This window comes from Microtus pennsylvanicus, chromosome 6 (genome assembly GCF_037038515.1).
Source record: "Microtus pennsylvanicus isolate mMicPen1 chromosome 6, mMicPen1.hap1, whole genome shotgun sequence".
Classification (NCBI taxonomy): Eukaryota; Metazoa; Chordata; class Mammalia; order Rodentia; family Cricetidae; genus Microtus; species Microtus pennsylvanicus.
Genome location: NC_134584.1, coordinates 53,344,663 through 53,368,471, shown reverse-complemented (window position 1 = coordinate 53,368,471; position 23,809 = coordinate 53,344,663). Strand labels below are relative to the sequence as shown.

At 40.7% G+C, this 23,809-nt stretch overlaps 1 protein-coding gene across 3 annotated transcripts in view; it reads left to right on the top strand.

The window, feature by feature from the left end:
• Nucleotides 1-23,809, top strand: part of Fam169a (family with sequence similarity 169 member A) — a 67,165-nt gene that overhangs the window by 14,457 nt on the left and 28,899 nt on the right. For all 3 annotated transcript variants that reach the window (XM_075976258.1, XM_075976257.1, XM_075976256.1), the window contains exons 2-5: nt 13,525-13,659; nt 15,299-15,398; nt 15,797-15,882; nt 20,457-20,628. In XM_075976258.1, coding sequence (XP_075832373.1) covers nt 13,528-13,659; nt 15,299-15,398; nt 15,797-15,882; nt 20,457-20,628 — 490 coding nt within the window. In that variant the 5' untranslated portion in view covers nt 13,525-13,527. The remainder of the gene's footprint in view (nt 1-13,524; nt 13,660-15,298; nt 15,399-15,796; nt 15,883-20,456; nt 20,629-23,809) is intronic.

The window sequence follows — 23,809 nt, the reverse complement described above, 5'->3', positions numbered from 1 at the left end:
AAGATGACATAATTGTGAGTCAGGGCAGGGTCATGACTCGGATTGGTTGTGATAATTGTTTTCTCAGAATTTTCCACCTCAAATGTTTGTACTTTGATTTGGGATCTGCCCCTCAGAAGCCCCCAAACAGCCACAGAAGCCTATGGAAATCATGTAATACTTATAAAATGGATACAGAAATATGCCCCTCTGCTTTTAAGGTACAGTTGACCAGCAGTAATCAACAATACGTAGAGGGAAATGACAGTGGTAGGGTCTTTTGTTCCTACTCTGCTTCTCCGTAGTGTCATCCTTCCCACAGTTTTATAAATCTAGGAAAAGGGGCGACAAGATGACAAGTAGAGCAGAGTGTCTGGGGCTGGTGGCTGTCTGGAAGCTCTTCTGTGAGAGGTCTGCTTATGTTTCTGTACCGCTTGGCCAGCATTCCAGAGCATACCATTGTTTAATTCATAAATTAATTTGGACAATTTTTACACTTCACTGTCCACTCTGTCAGTTTTTTGATGGGCTAGTTGGCCTATGGGTGCATTAAGCTTTCTCAGTCATGTAGAATCTATTTAGGCTTTTGGTTTATCTCATGGGCAGAGCCTAAAGTACTTGACAGAATTTGACCTGACAGCTTTACAGTTATGTAACATTGAACAGAAGCTTAAAAACAAGAGGGAGAATTGAGAGATTTATCGTAACATCCTCCCTCCCTCTCTCCCAAACCTCACATCTTCTCTTGCTTTTGTAAGCTGGGCAGACCACTAATACGCTATGTAGTTCTAAGTCAGCCACTAAGACTTTTTTTTCTAATTATAAGAATTTGAGAAAAAACTAATTTAGATGTTTAAAGGTCTTTAGGACTAGCCTGTCCAATTGTATTGCATCACTAACGAGGGGTAGAAGCCTAAAGACGGTAAGTAACTTGCCTATGACCATAAAGTGCGGAGCTGACCCAGGGTCACAGAGTTCCAGTTCTAGCTTTCTTTTGGATGTAATATGTACATAGACTATTAAATTATAAAATAGTTACAATAGTTTAACAAAAAGAATTTATACAACTATGAGAAATACTGATGTGATTTTGCATATTAAATAACTGTAATGGAAAGTGTATTTTGTTGTCTGGGTCCATATTTTTCCTGCTTTACTAGTGGTGTGATATTGGTCAAGTTTCTTAAACTGTGAATCTCTTCACTAATAAAATGGCATGAATCTGTACCTTAGCGATTTAGGAAATGTTTTTAAATGATGATTATGTCAACATTCAAATTATGACTGCTATAAATGTGTTAAGTGTAGGACTGTCTTTAAAGCCTGAATATGATGTGACTTAGTATTTCCTACTGACTTTCAAGCTTAATGAAGTTTAGCATTGAGAGTGGCTATTAAGAAAAGTGGATATAGGGCAGTCTTGGAACACAGGAGAGCTTAGAAGGTAGGGTGTGTGGATGCGATTAGGCCTCAAGAGTTAAGTATTTTTTCTTGTTAAAACCAGTGGTGGATTAGTTGTTATTAGGTATTTAGAGTAGAGAATTATTTTTAATTTTTTAAGTAGTAAAACCTGTGATGGATTTAGGTGTTGTAAAACTGTTCATAAGTTGTAGTTTTTAAGTCATTTTTCCTGGTGCATTTGTGCTTGTGAGTTTGAGAACATTGAATTGCCAAACTCAAGAAACAGGATTGTTTTTTACTTTAATTAAATTGTGTATACAAGTAAAGGAATAATAATTGACAATAAAAGCAAGCCCTGGAATTATGTTTCTGCTTAGAAACGTCATTCTGTCTGTAAAGGTTTAAGAATGAAGGAGAATGAGCTGTTTTTGTACTCTAGTCCTCTTCCATTTGCCGTGAGTCACAGTGAACAACCCATAAACAGGGCTTTCATTGCTGCTTTTGCTTCCTCTCCTCCCCTTCCTCCTGCCCAGCCAACCCAGGGCTTCTCTCTTGCTTTCAGTGTGGAAGATAAGGTATTTTCCTAGTGTATTTTTTTTTTTTTACATTTTTAAGTTTATGACAGGAAAAAAAGATCACCTAAGCTGATAATTAAGCTGTTTTACTAAAGAGCTAATATTTCTTTTTTTTCTTTTTCTGTCTGTGTGTGTGTGTGTGTGTGTGTGTGTGTGTGTGTGTGTGTGTGTGGTTTTTTGAGACAGGGTTTCTCTGTGTAGCTCTGGCTGTCCTGACACTCAACTCTGTAGACCAGACTGCCTTCAAACTCAGACCGCCTGCCTCTGCCTCCTGAGTGCTGGGATTAAAGGTGTGTACTACTGCCCGGCTTTGTTGTTCCTTCCTAATAATATTTTATCTACCTAAGATTCTGGTTGATAGCTCTGAAAATCATAGAGTTTGTTTTTTCTCTAAAGCAAATCCTGTGATATTATTTTCACAAACTTTTCTTTTCCTAAAATAGAAATTTTAGATACTTATTTTTACTTCACTTGTGTTTAAGTGTCTTAATAAATTTTGACTTAAAAAATCAATTTGATTAAAAATAGACATAAAATTAAAATTTCATTTTAATGTACACATAGTGGTTAAAAAAGCTTCCTCATCATAGTTTCAAAATTCAGAAAAATATATTCAGCTATTTATGACATTTACTGGATCTCTCTCTTAGCTATGTATGTATAAAATTAGACTTTCTAGTTTTTATTTTAGGTAAATAAAAATGGGGCCAGGGTGGGGCCCAGGTGGCTAAGTGGTAAAGGAGTGTGATAACCATGCTGAAATACCTGAGTTTAGTCCCCTGTCATATGAAATCTGATTGATCTTAATAATATAAACCTGGAGTCAGCTATGGGGTGGGTGGTGGTGAAAGCTGAAAGATCAGAGAAGCAGAGCAGTCGGCCACTAGTTCTTACCTCTACAAAATCCTCAGATCAAATGAGGTATCCTGTCTCTATAAGTCCTCAGACTGAATGCCTTGAGCTCCTGTCTCCTCTCCCCATATATTCTTCTCTCTGCTCAGCCATATCTCTTTATGTCTCCACCTCTCTATTGCTGGGATTAAAAGTGTAAGCCAACACAGCCTGGCCTTGTTTCTCTTTGAGGCTGGATCAATCTAGTGTAGCCCAGGGTGGCCTTGAATTCAGAGATCCCGTTTGCCTCTCGAGTGCTGGGGTTAAAGGTATGTGCCACCACCACCTGGCCTGTAGGGCTAACTGGTGCCTAGCTCCACACTGATCTTTAGGCAAGCTTTATTTGATAGATTACAAACAAAATTTTACCACATTTCCCCCTTTTTTCTAAAATAAAAAAAAAGAATATAAAAACTATACTCAGTAAGTACAATAACTATTTACAGTATATACAGTCAATAAATACAATAGCAATGTCTAGTCTATTAACATTTGACAAATTCAGAGAAAATACTCCATTTCTATCACCTCTTAGTGGGTCCAAAGTCTTGTACCTAATTAACTTTCTATCCTAACTAGTGTTACCATCCAAAACTATCTTTTGATGTCTCTCAACCTTAAATGCTTTATACTTCTTCAGTGAGTTTCTTTTCTGAGTCTGATAACTATCTAGTCTTTAACTCCTGAGGAGGAAATACTATCTGAGTAAACAGGAACTGTAAGCAAACGACTTCCAAAAAATGGCAGAAATAGCTGGCTGTCTGGACAGTCACCCAAGGTTCCTCTTTAATGTTGGGGCATCTGTCTTCAGCCTACAGGCCTAAAATATCTGACAGATTTTTCTAAGAAGCAGGTTTTTTTTGTCTTTTTTTTTTTTAAGGACTGTTCCACCTTATCTTGGCAGGGTTTGGCAGTCAGTCTTTTTTGTGTCCTGCTTGTCCAGTTTGGACAGCATACTTTGAGTAGTTGAGGCAAGAGTACTTTCTTGCCCAGGGACTTACTTTTGCCACAAATAAAGTAAGCTCCATGTGGCTTTTTTTCAATGTCCATTTTCTTCTCTGAAGTAGATTTGTGCTGCCAGGAGCAGACATGTCTCATTATCGAAAAGAAAAAAAAAAGGACCTATGTTACTAAAACATCTTAAACGCCTATACTGTAGGTCCCTGAAGTGTTTGAAGATGATCTGTCTATCTAAAATCTCTCTTTGACCTTGAAAACCTATCTAATATGACTACAAGTTTGATTGCAATGATTAACTTGCATGGCTTTATATCCTAATTAGTTGGTGGTAATAATTTTCAAGGACTAGAAATTTACATTGTTAAATGAGCTGTATAGGCACAGTACCTTGAACAAGATTAGAAATGTATGTACAGTATGTTCTAACAAAATGAATTTCAAATTTGTATCAATACACAAAAAATAATGTAGAATATGTAAAAACAAGTAGTAGATTCAATAACCAACCCTTTTATACTATCATATCTATATCGCCTTTTTTTCTTTTCAAAATAAGGACCCTGAATCTAATCTTCTTTGTTTAACCTTTTTCCTGAACATTACCAACCACCCTAAAAATGACAAGTATCTATAACCCATTGAACAACCAAAAATCACCTACCCCATCTCTTGGGAATGTGAGTGCCATGTTCTTAAAATTACTTCCTGCTGTTTGGGGGTGATGGCATCTTTAGGGAATCCTGAAAAGAAAAATTGGATTAATTGTCAAGTCCTGGGAGATGTAGCTGTATCATTTGTTGTCCAGTTTCTGTATAATGGGAAAGTGCAGGGCTTGTCTCAAGTCCTGGCTGGAGTACTCTGTGGCTGGATCATCTCAACTAGCCACCTCAAAATTGTTCTGAGCAGTTTGTAGTTCAAAGCTGATCTTTAAGTGGTGTTATAGTCCTGGAGGAATCATCATTGCAGGGCTCCATCCTCCTTTTGGAGACTTCAAAGGTCGCTGTTAGGCATGGTCATGGTTCACTGCAGAAAATAATAGAGACTCAGACCCGAAATCATGTACAGGAAGGTAGATGAAACCTTTTTCTAGAATTAGTACTCTATGACCATAAATATCATGACAAAAACTTAGAATATAAATATGTTAATATTATAAATTTATACCTTAAGAAAAGCTGTTGAGGCCGGGCGGTGGTGGCGCACACCTTTAATCCCAGCACTTGGGAGGCAGAGGCAGGCGGATCTCTGTGAGTTCGAGACCAGCCTGGTCTACAGAGCTAGTTCCAGGACAGGCTCCAAAACCACAGAGAAACCCTGTCTCAAAAAAGAAAAAAAGAAAAAGAAAAGCTGTTGAAGAGTCAATATAAACCTAAAAGATTATGAGATTAGTGGCAATAAAATAGTCCTTAATTTTTCGCTTTTCTTCTGTCCCATATCAGGTGGCTCTTCTGACATGAGACAGAGATTTTGAATTTTACTTTAACAAGCATACTTGGGTTTAGAGACGGAGGGAGCCACACTCCAACTCCAAAGCCAGCTTTAATTTTTAACTGGAGCAGGTCTGCTGTCCTTGGGTGGTTTCAGTTTGTGGTCTTTCTTGGAACCAGGTATTGTCTTAGGGTAAACTAGTGAGAGTCAGGCTTTTATTAAGCTTTGTCCTGGCTGGGTCCTGTATCCCTTCCCTTCATAGGTACCCATGACAGAACCCACTCATGGGTCATGCTTGTTCAGGGGCTTCAGGGGATAGTATTGGGATCTAAGAACCCTTAGCTAACAGATTTTCTAGGGCAGTGGCCATCCTCTGCCACCAGTCTCTGTAGCTCTGATCTTTGAGTACAACCAAATCGCAATTGTAATCCTGAACGTCCTGTATGGTTCTGCATAAAGAACCAAAGTGTCTTGTCTTATTGTAGAACCATTTTAGTTGATAAGTCCATTAATTAACAACTCTGGGCCTATTTTCCTGATATGTCAATGGGCATTATAGGTAGCCATTTTGTCCTCCATTCTAGGGAGTTCCCCTTGTCTCAGCATTTCAACCTATTCTGGGCAGGGAGCATGGGACAGTGTGTTCTTTTCTGTAATTATTTCAAGCTGACATTGTTACCAGATCCCAAGAAGGCTAAAAGGCTGTCAAAGGTAAGGAGGGAATCTAGGTAGTGGGGCATTTACCAGCAGCAGCTGGTTCTCTGGCTGCGCTGAAGAGACAGGGAGCAGTTACACGGACTGGATTTGCCCGCATCAGCTTTCAGCAAGTCCAGGGCCCTCAGTCATTTGGAGCAGGTTGTAGTCAGCAGCTGCTGGTTGAATGTGTCTGCTCAAGAAACTTGTTGAGACAAGTTTAAACTAGGAACAGAAGTTAAAGTTTATGAACTTAGAGGAAAATAACTACATTTGAAACTTTCAGGAAGGGGAGGAGTCCCAAGACCAGGGAAGAGAAAAATATCATCCTCAGAAATAGGTGAGGAAACTTGGGCTGTGCTTATCTGGAATCCTTCTGTCCTGTGAGAAGTGGATCCAAGGTTTCCTTTTCTTTCTTTTTTTTTTTTTGCCTATATAAATTTTTATTTTACAAAAGGACATAAAAGTGTTAGATAATAGTATCACCAATCTGTACTGAAATCCACATAGCAGAAAAAAGCAGGTAATGGGTGTCTGTAAAACAGCAGGGGTGGACTAGCAGAAACTGCAGACTTGGGTTAGAAGCATGTACATTGTTCTTCTGTCCTAAGAGCCAGGTATAGACTGGACAGAGATATCTTTGGCCTGATGAGAAGCAGCTTTAAGTTTATATATGTAGATGGCAACCAAGATAAATCCAGAATCTTAAGCTTGTGACTAAGCAGTAAGTAGTCATTGTTCTACCAGCTTATCAGAACTGTATTAAATGCTAAACTCTGAACTTTTATATCATAGAAGGGGGTGGTCTGTTCCTGGTGGGTCATCTCAGTTTGTGGTCTTTCTTGGAACCAGGTATTGTGTTAGGGTAAACTACTGAGATTCAGGCCTCTATTAAGCTTGTCATGGCTGGGTCCTGTATCTGCAAAAAGACCATTTGCATTATATGTCTGAAGAGAAAAGCAGAAACAAATATTTGGGAAGACTTACGAAATTTTATCTTGTTGAATGTAATATATCAGTAGGCCAATTTACTCTTTTTCTTGGGACTTTTTTTTTTTTTGGAATGATTTGTCCTTTTCATATGTCTCATTTGTTCAGTTACTTAGTTGGATGCCTTTATTCTCCTGAAAAGACAAAAGCAAAACCCTTCCTCAATTCTAAATTTGGGGTGTTGCTTTCATTGATTAATGAATAAAGAAACTGCTTTGAGCCTGATAGGGCAGAACTTAGGTAGGTGGAGAAGACAGAACTGAATGCTGGGAATAAGGGCAGAGTGAGAAGAAGCCATGGATCTTCTGCCTGAGATGGACTCCGGTTAGAATCTCTGTTAAGCCACAGCCATGTGGTGATACACAGATTAATGGAGATGGGTTAAACTAATATGTAAGAGTTAGCCAATAAGAAGTTAGAGCTAATCGCCAAGCTGTGTTTTAATTAATACAGTTTCTGTGTGGTTATTTCAGGTGTAAGCTAGCCAGGCGACCATGACAAACAAGGGGCCCTCTCTCTTGTAACATTGGGGAATTTCCCTTTAGATAAGTTATCTGATCAAATGAAAGTACTTGTTAGTTTTAAAAGTTAATTTGGATTGAATAGTCACACTGTTTGGTGAACTATCTCCTCTTCTTCTTTTCTTCAAAAAAAAAATTATTTATTTATTTATTTATTTATTATACAGCATTCCTTCCATGTATGTCTGCAGGCCAGAAGAGGGCACCAGACCCCATTACAGATGGTTGTGAGCCACCATATGGTTGCTAGGAATTGAACTCAGGACCTTTGGAAGAACAATCAGTGCTCTTAGTCTCTGAGCCATCTCTCCAGCCCCACTATCTCCTCTTCTAATCAAGAGTTCGTTCTCTTGTTCAAATCTAACCTTTATCAATTTTGATTTATAGTTTCTCCTAAAATTTTTGTTTTATTTTCTGAAGCTGTTCTATCATCCAGAGCAGTATGGTTTTTTATAATAGGCATTAGGTTCTTGACTAGCTCTGGGAAGGAGTTTCCTCCACTGTGACAGGACACAGTGGAACTGAATTTGACAAGATAGCCTACCAGAGGCCCCTCCCAGTGGTTTCTGATGGCAAGGGGTTTCTTTAACTGCCCCTTGTTATTTACATTCATTAGTCCGTTGCCTGCCCTTGCCACACCTTCTATGTAATTCACATGGGAGATGCGTTCTGTTTGGATCATGCTTAGAAAAAAAACATTGTTTCTAAGAATGCCCTGTTTACAATCCATTTTTAGGGACTGAAACACTTGACTTTTGATATTTCAACTTTCGATTTTTTTTCAAACCCTCTGGAAATCACCTCTCCTATCCAAGCAGAGTCCACAGATCTCTGTGAGTTCAAGACTACCCTGGGCTACACTAGATTGACCCAGTCTCAAAGAGAAACAGAGCCAGGTGATGGCAGCTCGGGTCTTTAATTTTAGTACTTGGGAGTCACACACCTTTAATCCCAGCACAAGGGAGGTGGAGACAGGAAGAGAGATGGCTGAGCAGAGAGAGGAATATAAGGCAGGAGGAGACAGGAGCTCAGTATTCAGTCTGAGGGTTCAGTGTGAGGATTTGTCTCCACAGGATCTTGCCCATTTGGTCTGAGGAATCGGCAGAGGTAAAAAGACTCTCTAGTGGCTGGCTCCTTTACTTCTCTGATCTTTCAGCATTTACCCCATATCTAACTCTGGGTTTTTATTATTAAGACAAATTAGAATTTGTGCCACAGTCCCCAGCATTCAAATGGTGGAAGGAAAAGCTGACTCCCTACAGGTTGTCCTCTCACCTCTACTTGCAAGCGATGGCATGGACACATACACTAAATTTACAAACTGAAAAGTGTATGAATCAGGGAACTCTTGGAGCAGGACAGTATATCCTAGCTTTGTCCTTACTCTCTGAAAACTGGTAGCTCAGTAGTTGTCATAGGTTATCATTCACCTAATTAAAAAATATGTGAGTGCTTTGTATGTGTAGCTGTTCACTGCCTGTCTGGTGGTTGTAAGGGCTGGAAGAGGGTGTTGGATCCCCTGGAACTGGGGGTTACAGTAGGTTGTGAGCCACCCTGTGAGTGCTGGGAGTTGATCTGGATCCCCTGGAAGAACGCTGAGCTGTTGCTGGAGCCCCACAATTATTTTAACTATCTCATGTACATTGATGTTTTGCCTGTGTATATGTGTGAGGGTGGTGGATCCCCTGGAATTAGAGTTACAGACAGTGAGCTGCCGTGTAGGTGCTGGGAATTCAACTCAGGTCCTCTGGAAGAGCAATCAGTGCTCTTAACAACCACTGAGCCATCTCTCCAGCCCCCTGCGATTTTATTTTTCTTGAACTTTTTATCATGTCATTTTTCAAGAGTACACTGATCAGGATCCCCTTGAGAATACACAAGAAGCCTCTAATCCCAGCTCTTGAGAGGCAGAGGCAGAGACAGGAAGATCTCTTGTGAATTCAAGGCCAACCTGGTCCACAAAAGCTAGTTCCAGGACAGCGAGGGCTGTTACACAGAGAAACCCTATCTTGAAAAAGCAAGAAACAAACAAGCAACAACAACAAAAACCCAGAATACATAGGATTGGTATGTCTCTTAAGTTTCTTTGAATTTATGTTACTTCCTACTTTTTTCCCTGTAAACTCCATCATCATCTATGTCCCGCCATGATTAAGCATGCATGGGCAGCCCATTTATGGTGGTTCTCCAGCTGTTCCTGTCCTGAGTAGTCACAGATGCTTGTGTTATTGTCATGCCCAAGGTTCCACAGTCTTCCTTTATCCTGTCTACCAAGCGTGTTTTTTTGGGGGGGGGGCCCTCCTCACCCTATCCTGTGCCCTCCACCAAGCAGTGCTGTCTTTGGGGATTTGCTGTCATTCATTCTCATAACATGGCTGAAGTTTCTCAATTACCATTGCCAAATCCTGTAGTTCACTTTCTTCTGTAGATGGAGATGTTTCTTAATGTCATCATTACACAGCCTATCTCTTCGTGTGACACCTAGAACCCTCCTGAGACATGCCATCCTGAACACATTCAGCCGCTGTTCTAAGAAGTGTTTCATTGTCCAGGTTTCAGAGTAGTAAAGAAGGCAGCTCAAGACAAGTGTCTCATATACTTGTAATTTTGTTGTTGTTGAGAAATAATATGGTTCTACAGGTACCCAGAGAAAATCATAAGAATACTAGAAAATGCCTTTGCACCAGTCAAAGTCTGTGGAGAACTAAGTGATGAGTTTAAGACAATCGTAGGATTGTTGCAGGGATGCGTCCTCTCACCACCACTCTTTAATCTGTTCCTGGAATTAATAACAGCAACAGCCTTGGAGGATGAGGAGATAGACTGCAGATAGGTAGTGTACAGACCAATAGCTTGCGTTTCACCAATGATACAGCACTACTTGCTGAAAGTCCAAATTAGCCGCAACCGTGGTAAATAGAGTGGTAGAGTCAGTGAAAACCTTAATGTGAAAGTAAACGTTGAGAAGACTGAGATACAACACATGGGAAGGGTGCACAAGGATTTTAACATTGTGATAAAGACCCAGAACCTCGAGCCAACAGTCAGCTTTGTCTGTCTGGGAGGAAACCTCAGTACAAAGGAGGGAACTGTTTCAGTCATCAAGAGGAGGATAGGGATAGCAATGGCTGCATTCCAGGCACCAGGAAAGGTTTGGTCAGCCAGAGACATAATGACAACAATAAAATTGTAAACTCCCTATCTCAAGTTTATTGAGGAAACTTACTTTGAATTTTGTGGATTGTGTATGTTTGACTTTTCATATACTTTTTTTTTCAAACCCTGTAGCTATGGAGCCTGTCCTGGAACTAGCTCTTGTAGACCAGGCTGGTCTTGAACTCACAGAGATCCTCCTGCCTCTGCCTGGGATTAAAGGTGTATGCCACAACTGCCCAGCCATATACTTTTTTAATCATTAATCAATAAATAACCGTTGACTAGACCAATTGTGTATCATATCAGGATATATGATCTGCTTGTCTCTTGGTTTTAGTGAGATGAATGAACATGCCTGTGTAGACCTAACAAAGGAGGGCATGTGTAATTAAAGAGTCCATAGGCCTTCTCAGTGGGCTTATTCAGCATTGCTAAATACTGAAATTAACTGAGCGGTCCTTCAGCAATAGAGTAAGTTGTATATGGTAGCCTTCCATACAGCAAAACAAAACCCAGTGCATTTTAACTGGTGGATACAGAAGCAGTTGTTCCTCAACAGAAGCCGTGTAGAGTGGAGTTTTAATAGAGACTATCCTGAAAGATTAAATTCTAAGTTAAAAAGTCAGCAAAACTAATGTTTTATTTAATCCTTTTTCTCACAGATGGAAGTATGTTAGCTACTCCATTTTCAAAGCTCTTAGATGAATTTTTGTATCTTGTTCTGTTCATTCATTTTTTGTGACTGCGTCATGTCACAATTACGGAAGTGTTTTTATTTCTGACTTTTAAGGGTTTTCCTATCTATGTTGCTTGTTTGCTCTTTTATATTAACAGTTATCAAGTAGATTCAAGGGAAAAAGACAAAGGTATTTTCAGTCGTATTGCATTATATTAAGCCATTTGGGGAGAACCCTTATATTGTTGATAAATTTAAGCTTAATTTTGATATTGTAAATAAGATTGCCTTTTCTGGTTTTAATTTCAAAACAATTTTTTATAGTTGTACTTATGGTCTGTTTCGTTTTTCTTTCTTTTTGTGCCTGGAAATCACACTATGTAAACCAGGCTTGCCTGTAACTCACAGAAATCTGCCTGTTTCTGCCTCCTAAGTGCTGGGATTAAAGGTGTGCACCATCATGCCTGGTTCTAAAGGAACAAAGTGAAGATTAGGCTGGCTTTTGTTTTTCATTTTCTCTACAGACATTTATATATGAGATATATCTCATATACCACAAAATTCACACATTGTAAGTGTATATAATATAGTGGTTTGTGCATACATAGTGATTTTTAAAAAATGTTTTTCAAGACAGGGTTTCTCTATATAACAGCTCTGGCTGTCTTGGAACTTGCTCTATAGACCGGGCTGGTCTGGAATTTACAGAGATCAGCCTGCCTCTGTCTGAGTACTGGGACTAAAGGTGTGCACCACCACCCAGGCTGTATAGTGATTTCTTTTTTAAAGCAGGTTTGTAACATGTATTAGCTGGACTGAACTTATATTTTTATTTCTTTGGTTTGATTTTTACATATTTAACTTGATTTAAAAATATGTATCAAGCCGGGCGGTGGTGGTGCACGCCTTTAATCCCAGCACTCGGGAGGCAGAGGCAGGTGGATCTCTGTGAGTTCGAGGCCAGCCTGGTCTACAAGAGCTGGTTCTAGGACAGGAGCCAAAAAAAGCTACGGAGAAACCCTGTCTTGAAAAATCAAAAAAAAAAAAAAAAAATGGATCATACTATGGACCTAGCATTTAGTTGTGGAAGATTTGTGTCATTCCAGAAAGTTCCCTTGTTTTTTAAAAAATGAGATTATTTTTCATGTATGTAGGTATTTTATCTGCAAGTATGTATATATGTGTACTGCATGTGTACTTGGTGCTGATGGAGGTCAAAGAGGGTATTGGATCCCCTGGGCCTGGGTATGAATGGTTGTGAGTTATCAATCATGTGGGTGATGGAAAACTGAACCTAGGTCCTCTGCAAGAGCAACAAGTATTCTTAATTACTGAGCCATCTCTCCAGACCCAACCCCATGTCCTTTTATAGTGACTTTTATGTTGAGGGTATGTAAAGTGTGTATTTATGCATACATTTTTATGTGTATGAGCATATGTGCATGTCTTATAACTATATAAACATTTAAAGACATACCCATGAATTCCTGTTTCATTGCTAATTTTTTGTTGTTGTTATTTTGAGAGAAGGTCTTACACAGTAGCCTGGGCTGGCCTGGAACTCTGTGTGTAGTCCAGGATATCTGCAAACTAACCAAATCTCCTACCTTAGTCTCCAGAATGCTTGATTACTGGTGTGAGCCACTATGTCTGGTCTTATTGCCTGTTTTTAATATGAATGAATAATGCTAGAAAGTTTTTGATGTTTGTAGGCCTAAATGAACAGACTCAAGCTATCTGTCTAGACATAGTGGAGTAGAAGTACAGAAGTCTCCTTACAATAAAATAGGGGTGTTACATTACAGTAGTTTTATTTTTTTATTTTTTTTTAAGATTTATTTATTATGTATACAACATTCTGCCTCCATGTATGCCCACATGCCAGAGGAGGGCGCCAGATCTCATTACAGATGGTTGTAAGCCACCATGTGGTTGCTGGGAATTGAACTCAGGACCTCTGGAAGAGCAGACGGTGCTCTTAACCACTGAGCCATCTCTCCAGCCCCCCTTTTTTTTTCTTTCTTTCTTTCTTTTTTTTTTTTTGGATTTTTGAGACGGGGCTTCTCTGTAGCTTTTTGGTTCCTGTCCTGGAACTAGCTCTTGTAGACCAGGCTGGCCTCGAACTCCCAGAGATCCGCTTGCCTCTGCCTCCCGAGTGCTGGGATTAAAGGCGTGTGCCACCACCGCCCGGCCAGTAGTTTTGGAGTAAGAAAAGATGGCATTCATTCTAACTGTGTTGTTCCATGTTTGTTAGAGGATGGCCTTCCCAGTGGATCTGCTAGATAACTGCACACATGAGGAACTGGAAAATTCTGCTGAGGACTATCTCTCCAACTTAAGGTGTGCAGACCCTGAACATCCAGAGTGGTTTTCTATTCTCAATATTACGGTAAGGCATTCTGTAATGATTTTAAAAAAAAACTACGCTTTCAGTGCAGTTTATGTACAAAATCAATATCTTTTAAAAACGTATTAGTGTAAAAAAATCATTCAATTTTGAAATATTTACCAGAAATTTACCAATAAAATGTGCTAATAGTGATTAATCAATATGAACAAATTGAGTGGCAGATCAGGGTTTTTGGTGTGTGTGTAAAGTACGTACATGTGCGTGCAAACAGAGGCCAGAAGACTACTGCTTTATACTTTATTCCCTTGAGACAGGGTTTTTGACCAAACCTGAAGCTTGCCATTTCAATTAGACTTGCTAGCCAGTGAGCTTTTTCAGGATCCTTCTGTGCCCCATCCACCTCCTTGCTGGACACAAGGGGAATGGTATGCGGTTACTAGGTGAGCGAGCGCAGGTGTTCTTGCTGAGTGAGCAAGTGCTTTTCCCACTGAGCCGCCTCCCAGCCTGACTGTCAAGATACACACAGTGATTACTCGGGGTTTGTTTTTTTGCCTTTAGTTTTAAAGGTAAGGCACTTACCACTTTTGTTAGGACAAGACACCATGTCAAAGTAGTGTCACTTAAATTTATTTTAGATTTGGAACTTTGAATTTAGAACTTCCTTTTAATTAAAAAAAAACAGTAAGGCTCAAAATTACATTTTTGTATCATGAATCTTTTCTTACCTTTGAAAATTTTGTGATTTTGATCAAGAAGATGCGTTATTTTGAGACTTGGAGTCATTTAAATTCCACTACGAACTGAAATGACTAGATTTCTCAATATCTCCAGGTCTCAGAACTTGCTTCTGGGAGTATTTAAGATCTAAATTTTTTTATTGTATGGGGAGGCATGTGTGGAATTAGAGGGCAGGTTTTAGTTCTTTTCTCCTACCATGTGGGACTTGGTGATGAAACATAGAAGCAAGTTCCTTTACCCCCTGAGCCCTCTCACTTGCCCTCATGTAAAGAATTTCTAACAATTTCTCCAGCACAAGCATTTTTTGTTTGTTTTTTGAGACAGTGTTTCTCTGTGTAATAGCCCTAGCTGTCCTGGAACTAGATCTTGTAGACCAGGCTGGCCTTGAAGTCACAGAGATCCCCCTGCCTCTGCCTTCTGAGTCAAGTGCTGGGGTTAAAGGTGTGTGCCACCACCGCCCAGCTGGCACCAGTATTTTTCATTCTTTAAGTTGACTGGCTCTGGAAAAGTAATGCTAGATCAGTGAAAACAGCTTTGTTCAAGTATTGTACGTTCCTCGCTGAAGCATCAGTCTACTTAACTGATCCCTTTACTAGGAAATGAAGTATGTCCCTCTGTGAAATCTGGTGATAATAAACTGTAGATGGTTTTCAGTGACATTTGCTTCTCCTCAGGAGCATGGCTGGCCTCTAGGAATGTTTATAGAAACAAATTTTTATTTTCCACAAGAAAATTTTTGCAGAAGAGAAGCCTCTTTTTTTACTGCTGCTTGTTTGTGTTTGTTCTCTTTAGGAGAGACTAGGGATGTTATCTTGTGTGCAGTGAAGCTGTGTTATAGAATACACTTGAGAAAAGCTTAAGTTCTGGTAAATCCTTTGGTATTTTTTGTCATGTATTTTTATTAAATTCTCCACTAATCTTGAACCATCTTTTATTTCAGATTCCTATTAGCCTGTCAAATGTGGGCTTTGTGCCTCTTTATGGTGGGAATCAGGCCCAGAAAATTCTTGCTCTCTTTGCACCTGAGGATTCACTCACAGGTCTCTTCTTTGCTTCATTTTTGTAAATTGAGGATCATGAATTCAAACTATTAGGAATTTACTGAGAAACTACATAAAATAATTTGTTGTAAAATTTTTTTTCAAATTTTAGTTTTAGAAAAGTGCAGTTTTTAATTGCTTGTAATTAAACATTTAATTAATGAAGTAAAATAAAAGTAAGTGTAAATTGTGAGTTCAGGATCTGGGAGGAAAGGGCGTAGCTGAGTACTAGAGAGAGCACTTACCTGGACTTGAAGGGTATTGGTTCTGATTCTCAATATGGCAGAAAAGGAAAGCAAACAAGAATGGGTGTATTTCAGGTGTGTATGTAATCCTTAGTAAGTATTGTCTTGTTGACCCTTTAGACTTAAGTGTTAATGGTCATTTTTCTGTTTTAGCTGTGGCACTTTACCTTGTTGACCAGTGGTGGGCCATTGATGATATTGTGAGAACATCTGCCCCTTCGAGAGAGGGGCTAAAGCAGGTAATCAGTTCATGTCCTTCAGTGAGTCCTATAAAGTGATGGGCTTCAAAGTTGTTGACATTTCCCTCGTTTTCATATAACCCAGTAACTGAACTGGGGTTTCTTATGGTGAAACCAGGACCTCGTTTATATGACCCTTCCTTTTCTGAATAGGTGAGAAGAATGAACCCCTGGATTAGCTACTGAGGCTGCCTGCCTGGCCTCGCTCTCCTGAAGCTTCTGACCCTCTGTTCGGAGGAGGAGAGCCTAGGGTTGGGTGGTTGCAGTTGAAGCACTCCAGTTGGAAGGACTAAGGCCATCAGATTTGATATCTCACATAGGTTGTGTTGCAGTTCCTGATATCATTTCTTACTCTGCGTTTGAAACGCTGAGAGACACATCTAACTCAAAGGGAAGGAATTTTAGGGAAGAAATATATAAGGGTTCATCCTTCTGCATATTCTATTTATTCATAAAAAGAAGTTTTAGGAGAGTAATATACCAAACATTCCTTCTGGATATTATATTTATACTTGAATATGCCTTTAGATTGCAGAGTAAGAAGCCCATCTCACAGAAACCGGGAGAATACACATCTGGTTATTTGCCAGTCTTTGTAGTTCAGCCTAGTCTTGAACTACTATAGATGAAGAAGGAATTTTAAGCATGTATGAAGTTATAAAATAGGTGTAGGGAGCTGTGCAAGAGTGTAATTTGTCAGCTCTGACAGTGAAAGTGTACATAAAGAAAGTAAATGTCCCGTGAAATTGAAATAGAACTGAGGTATGGTAGACATCCACAGGAGGGCTAAAGGATAGAGAAGGACAGGACAAGTAGATGTCTCTTCCTCTCCTACGCACGGGGAGAAACTAAAGCCTCCATGTGTGGACTGGGAAAGGAGGATGACGTAAGACTGACGACACCTTCAGCTCAGTGCCCGTCCATCTGACAGTGGCCCCTCTGAGAAGTGAGAAGTCAGTAGGGGTAGGGCAGGAAGACCAGGTGGTCTATCAGATTCTGGCTAGTCAGGAAAAATGGTAAATTCTCAGGAGAGAATAGCTTGTTTATAAACATATGATCTTGAGCAAGGGATATTATTGTTACAGACCTTTTCCTCTGTTTTATTTGTTGGGGTAAAATTAAATCGATATGATAAAGATTACAGCCCTGTGTCTCAAAGTTAGGTTTAGTTATATAGGCGGAGGTCCCCAGGCTCATGTTATAAGACTTTCCCCCCTTTTCTGTCCTGGTCATCACACTACCAGTTCCCTGGAGCTCATGGATGGCATACTTACCATTTTCAGTGTGCTGAATGAAGGAACTAATCTCTGAAAAGCAGAATCCAGAAACAAAGATGGAACCTGGGTACATTAGCCATTTTTTCTGTGATAAAATACCCTGACCAAGGCAGTTTACAGAAGGAAGAGTTTATTTGGGCTTACAGGTCCAAAAGAAATAAGAGTCCATCATGACAGGGATGCATGACAACAAGCATGCGTGGTGCTGGGGGAGGAGACTGAGAAATCACACCCTGAACTGCAGGCAGCAAAGCAGAGAGCAACTGGGAGTAGGGCAAGGCTACATTATCTCAAAGTCCATCACCAGTGACGTCCTTTCCCAGCAAGGCTGCACCACGTAAATTCCCCAAGCAGCTCCAACAACTGGGATCCAAGTGTTTAAATACCTGAGCCTATGGGGACATTTCCTGATGTGGGAGTGATTTCTTATTAATAAAGAAACTGCCTAGACCCATTTGATAGGCCAACCCTTAGGTAGGCGGAGAAAACAGAACAGAATGCTGGGAGGAAGAGGAAGTGAGCTCAGAGACTCGATAGCTCTTCTCTCTGGAGCAGAGAGACGCCATGCCCCACTCCCGGGCAGACACACGCGATGAAGCTCCGACCCAGGATGGACGTAGGCTAGAATCTTCCCGGTAAGCACACCTAGCTGTGCTACATAGAATATTAGAAATGGGCTAGTCCAGGTGCGAGAGTTAGCCTAGAAGAGGCTAGATAGAAATGGGCCAAGCAGTGATTAAAAGTATACAGTGTCCTTGTAATTATTTCGGGGCATGAGCTAGCCAGGCGGCCGGGGTGCTGGGAATGCAGCCCCGCCGCTCCTATCACTACAATTTCCCATTCAAAGCACCACACTGAGGATGTTTGTCAGGTGGTAGAAGGCTTGTCTAGTATACACGAAACTCTGGGTTTGATCCCAGCATTGCATAAACTGGGTGTGGTGCCATGCCTATACATCCCAGCACCTGGGAGGTGGAACACAGGAGGTGTGGTGCCATGCCTCTACATCCCAGCACCTGGGAGGTGGAACACAGGAGGTGTGGTGCCATGTCTATACATCCCAGCACCTGGGAGGTGGAATACAGGAGGTGTGGTGCCATGTCTATACATCCCAGCACCTGGGAGATGGAACACAGGAGGTGTGGTGCCATGCCTCTACATCCCAGCACCTGGGAGGTGGAACACAGGAGGTGTGGTGCCATGTCTATACATCCCAGCACCTGGGAGATGGAACACAGGAGGTGTGGTGCCATGTCTATACATCCCAGCACCTGGGAGATGGAACACAGGAGGTGTGGTGCCATGCCTATACATCCTAGCACCTGGGAGATGGAACACAGGAGGTGTGGTGCCATGTCTATACATCCCAGCACCTGGGAGGTGGAACACAGGAGGTGTGGTGCCATGCCTATACATCCCAGCACCTGGGAGGTGGAACACAGGAGGTGTGGTGCCATGTCTATACATCCCAGCACCTGGGAGGTGGAACACAGGAGGTGTGGTGCCATGCCTATACATCCCAGCACCTGGGAGGTGGAACACAGGAGGTGTGGTGCCATGCCTATACATCCTAGCACCTGGGAGGTGGAACACAGGAGGATTAGGAATTCAAGTAAGTTCAGGATCACCCTTGACTTCATTGAGACAGTCTCTAAAAAATAAGTAGGGACAAATAAATTTAAATAGGAATATATGTAAGGTAATATGTATGTGTGTGTATTTCAGAAAGATTAGTTGTACATGTACACACTATCCTCTTAAAACAGCATGTGTGAGAAAAATTTGGCTTTAAATAAATAGAAGTAAAATGAAGCTAAGAAGCGTTGATAGCAAGTTCACATTAGTTTCAGAATATCTTCCATGTAAACACTGTATGCCAAGTGTACACAGAGATACTAGAGGATCTGAGGCACTCCTAAGGGAGAGGACCCAGATTCCAAAGTAACTCTCAACTGCTCTATTCTCTTTCTTCAGTATTAAGGTATAAAATTCAGAAGAATGTCATAGCTATCTTCAAATGATGGTACTCTGTGTAGCTGTGTATTATCAAAGAACAGCCATTGGAAAGCAGATTTCAGCTCAGTGTGAAGAGTTTTAAATTGGTTACTGCTACATAAGGAAGTGGCCTGTCATTTAGAGATTGTCTGTTCTGTCATTTCTTGTATTGTTTGGCTTGGAGAACCCCTGCCAGGGGTATTTATTTTTGAAGTGTGTGCATGTAGCAATAGTTTCTTTTTTTGCACAAATGGTTAGGACAAAGTTGTTTTCCTTTAAGGTGATGATTAGAGAATCTGGGTTGCGATCCGTTTGGGGGTCCAATGACCCTTTCACAGGGGCTGTATGTTGGAAGTTTATATTATGATTCATAACTAATAAAATTACAGTAATGAAGTAGTAACGAAATAATTTTTTGATTGGGAATTACTACAACATGAGGAACTGTGTTAAAGGGTCACAGCATCAGGAAGGCTGAGAACCACTGTTTAAGGGGACTTGGAAGAAGATAGACTTTATAAACAGAAGTCTTGTTTTTGCATTAGAAATGTCTGTGGGAAAGCTGGGCCCACAGAAGGCTGGGGTAACCGTGCAGTGCCTGTGATGGTGTGGCTCTGAGTGAGAGCTGGGCCTCTGTTTTCATGCTGGGCCCCAAGTGTGTTTCCCTAGACTTCCCTGCTGTCACCGTATCTGCTCATCTGCTCTAGCAAAGGGGTGTGTGGGTGGGAAGGCTGGGTGTCCGTATAGCAAGGATAGGGCTATCTAAGGAACATCTCACCTGAAAAAGGAAAGATGCCTTTCTCAAGGGCATAGTTAGGACTGCCTTCATGAAATGTAATTGTTCTGCAACTCTCTTGGGAATAGTATAGGCTTTTAAAATATTTATTTTAGTATAGGGGCAGGAATGGGGCGAAATAGGATTGAAGCAGAGTATGTAGTGGGGTACAGTAGCTAGGGCCACAGACACCTCTTGGATCTGGGCAGCTAGAATCATGAAGACACTGCACTGAGTGAGATGCTAGACAGTGTGTGCCTTGGGCCCTGATTTGCCCGTTTTAGAATTTGCTACAAGACAGTATCTGTGCGTAAAATGTGTTGTGGGAATGGACTGTTCTTGTTAGTGATTAGCCTTGATTCTATGATAATGGAATGTTTATGATAACAGAATGTTTCAAATTGTGTTGACTGTCCTGGAAGTGCTCTGATGACATAGGAGATGTGGGAGCTGGGGACAAGGTGACTGGTGTCTCCTCGTAGCTGCACATTGTAATCGCTGTGCCTGCTGTCTGACTCTCTTTGTAGGTGAGCACTCTCGGAGAAAGAGTGGTTCTGTATGTTCTCAACCGAGTTATTTATAGAAAGCAGGAAATGGAGAGAAATGAGATCCCATTCCTGTGCCATAGCAGTACTGACTATGCTAAGATTCTGTGGAAGAAAGGAGAGGCTGTTGGGTTTTACTCAGTTAAGCCTACAGGTGAGTTTTACAAGTTCTTTAAACTGTGTTACAGAAATCTCCATTTTGGTCCCCAACTGTGTCGGTGTCTTAACCGCTGGAGTGCAAGTTGAGATGCTTGCACTTAGGATTTCTTCTGAGTGTCAGTTCTCCTGTCCACGGGAGAGCGGACTAGACCTTAGACCCAGAAGATTAGAGAAGGTTGTCATTTCACCGTGATCTTTATAGCCATGTGTTTGTTTAAAGGTTGCTCTTTTGATTTCTGCTGCTGTTCCTATTACTTATTAAACCTGCTTGTTGCTTGGCCTACGTGCATTGCCATTTCTATTTAGAATGCTTAAAATAAATACAGATTTGGTTTTTCAGGTTTTTTTTTTTATTTTGAGGAGCAGTTTTATTCCTACTCTGACTATGCTCTTCATCATTTGGTGTGTCTGGGGCTCCCTTCTCTTCTGGGATCTGGCCTTTGCTCTTGCTATTCTGGTGCCATATCCTAAAGCTGTGAGGTGCTGCTGCATCTCTCTCTGCTGGCTAGTAGTGGAATTAAGGCTGTGTATGCCAGCCTTTAGATCAGAAAGTAACTTCTTTATTTCAAGGGAGTACCTTTTCTTTAAAGGAAACTGAAGCATAACTGAAATTATTATTTTTTCAAAGATTTATTTATTATGTATACAATGTTCTGTCTGCATGTGTGCCTACATGCCAGAAGAGGGCACCAGATCTCATTACAGATGGTTGTGAGCCACCATGTGGTTGCTGGGAATTGAACTCAGGACCTCTGGAAGGAAAGTCAGTGCTCTTAACCTCTGAGCCATCTCTCTAGCCCCTGAAATTATTTTTGAGAAATTGTCCCAAAGAAAACCTAAAACACTCTTGCCTTCTTTCTTTCTTGCTTTTTTTTTTTTTTTTGGTTTTGGTTTTGGTTTTTCTGAGACAGGATTTCTCTGTAGCTTTGGAGCCTTTCCTGGAACTAGCTCTTGTAGACCAGGCTGGCCTCAAACTTACAGAGATCCACCTGCCTCTGTCTCCCAAGTGCTGGGATTAATGGCGTGTGCCACCAACGCCCAGCTCTTTCTCACTTTCTTTTCCCTCTTCACATATACAGTAGGCAAATGATACACCTGTAGCTATAAGATAAAATCTTTAAAAAAATATTTCTGTGTGCATGTGCGTGTATGAAAGTCAGACAATTGTGGGAATCAGTTCTCGCCTTTCACCATGTGGGTCTTAGGGATACACTCAAGTTGGGCTTGGCAGCAAGCACCTTTACCTTCTGGGCCACCTCAAAACAACCAAAATCTAGTGAATGAGACAAAATAAACCCTAACAAAACAAAACAAAAAGTTGTAGTCAGTAGACACCTAATCATTCATGGTAATGAATGATGCATTTAATGTATTAGCAAGAGTAGTTGGTGAAGACTAATTACTTAATTCTGCCTAGAAGAAGTGCCACTAAGAAAAATATTTGAAAGTGTCCCTGGAGGGTCAGTAGGGTTATCAGAAGTTAGAGATGTAGGGAAGGGAAAAGACCATGCTAGTAATCACATGCATGGGATCTAAGTATGTAAAGGAGAGTTGCAAATGTGCAGAGTGTGTTGAAATAAGCTTGACTTGTGGGACTAAAACATTGGAAAAAATAAAGAGAAGAATCTTACTACAGAACAAAGCACCAAAAAGTTGGAGGGGTGAAGGTGAAGATTACATTGGGTAGTGTCATAAAGGCCATGTTAAGACAGGTGACATTTTATTGTCCACAGCACATTAGGGACATGGTTTTTATAGCACTTGATTGGTAAGTAGGAAAGTTATCTTTTAAAGTCAAGAAGTTCTTAATAGATCTTTGGTAGTTGAGATGAGAGAAGGGCCCAGTGAGGACTGTAGTGGTAGAGACCGAGAAGAAAACGTTGCTGGAGATGGGGTCTGAGTTTCTGCTCTCTGAAGATGAGTAGTAATTCTTTTGTAAGTCAGTAAAATTTAGCCTGGCTTGTTAGATAGTGTCAAGTAATTTGAAATACCCTCTGGATGACTGTGAGAAGTATTACTCAAGCCTAAACTAGACCCTTACTAAGTTTTTCTGGATTGGTTTCTTTAGAATAGCTAATACCTAACTGACTTAAATAGCATAAAAAAATGAACACCCAATTTGTTTGGCATTCATATCATACAGTGTGGGAAAGCTATTCCCACGCAGACCCTTTTATGAGATGCTAACTGTGGTTTTAGGGTGGTGAAGGAATGCCTTCCTGGAGGACAAAGAAGGGGTTCCTGAGAAGAGGAAGCTGCTCATTGTGGCAGAATAGGTCTGTGATTTCTGTGCTTAGATCTTAAAGTCTTTGCTGAAGTGCATTTATTCATGTTATTATTAGGAGCCATACAAATGAGGAAAGGGGGAGGAAAGAGGAGGGAGAAAGATTAAGAGGGACAAATTGAAATAATAAAAATGTAAGCTCCATCCTTGAAGAACTTAGGTTTTAGAGGAAGAGATGGGAAAGAACAGCTGAGAGAGAGTTTGGGAAGGGCTGTTTTATTTATTTGTTTATTTTACTTTATTTTTTATTTTTATTTTACATTCCATCCACAGTTCTCCCCTACCCCACCCCCTCTCCCCGGGAGGTGCTGTTTTAAATAGAAAGGTAAGGAGAAGCTTTTCTGAATGAACTGATGAAGGAACTCAGGCGGAAGCTGAAAATGGAGACACAGATTTGAACGCTTCAGAAATTGCAGGTGGCTACCATGCCTGGTTTATAGAGAGGGAGTGACAGAATTTGGAGAGCATAGAGGTTGTATCTTAAAAGGTCTCTAGGCCAAAGAAAGAGTTAATTCTGCGCTATGGTGAAGGGAAGCAGTGAAGAGATTTCAGGATGGCACGGCACCAGACAGCTCTGTGGGAATCCAGGTGCCCAGCGTGGGCAGGTGTTCTGTTTAGTCTGGAGAGTCACCTACAACAATCATGCTTTTTGTATAAGTGTTTTGCTTGCATGTATGTATGTGTACCATGTATATGCTTGGTACGCACACAGGTCAGAAGAGGGAGTCAGATCCAACAGAACTAGAGTTCTGAATGGTTATGAGCCACCATGTGGGTGCTGTGAACTGAACCCAGCTCCCGTGTAGGAACCACTGGTCCATCTCTGTAGCCCCATAGGTTTTGTTTTGAATGAGTGCATTTATTAAATACATAGCAAACTGCAGTAAGAATA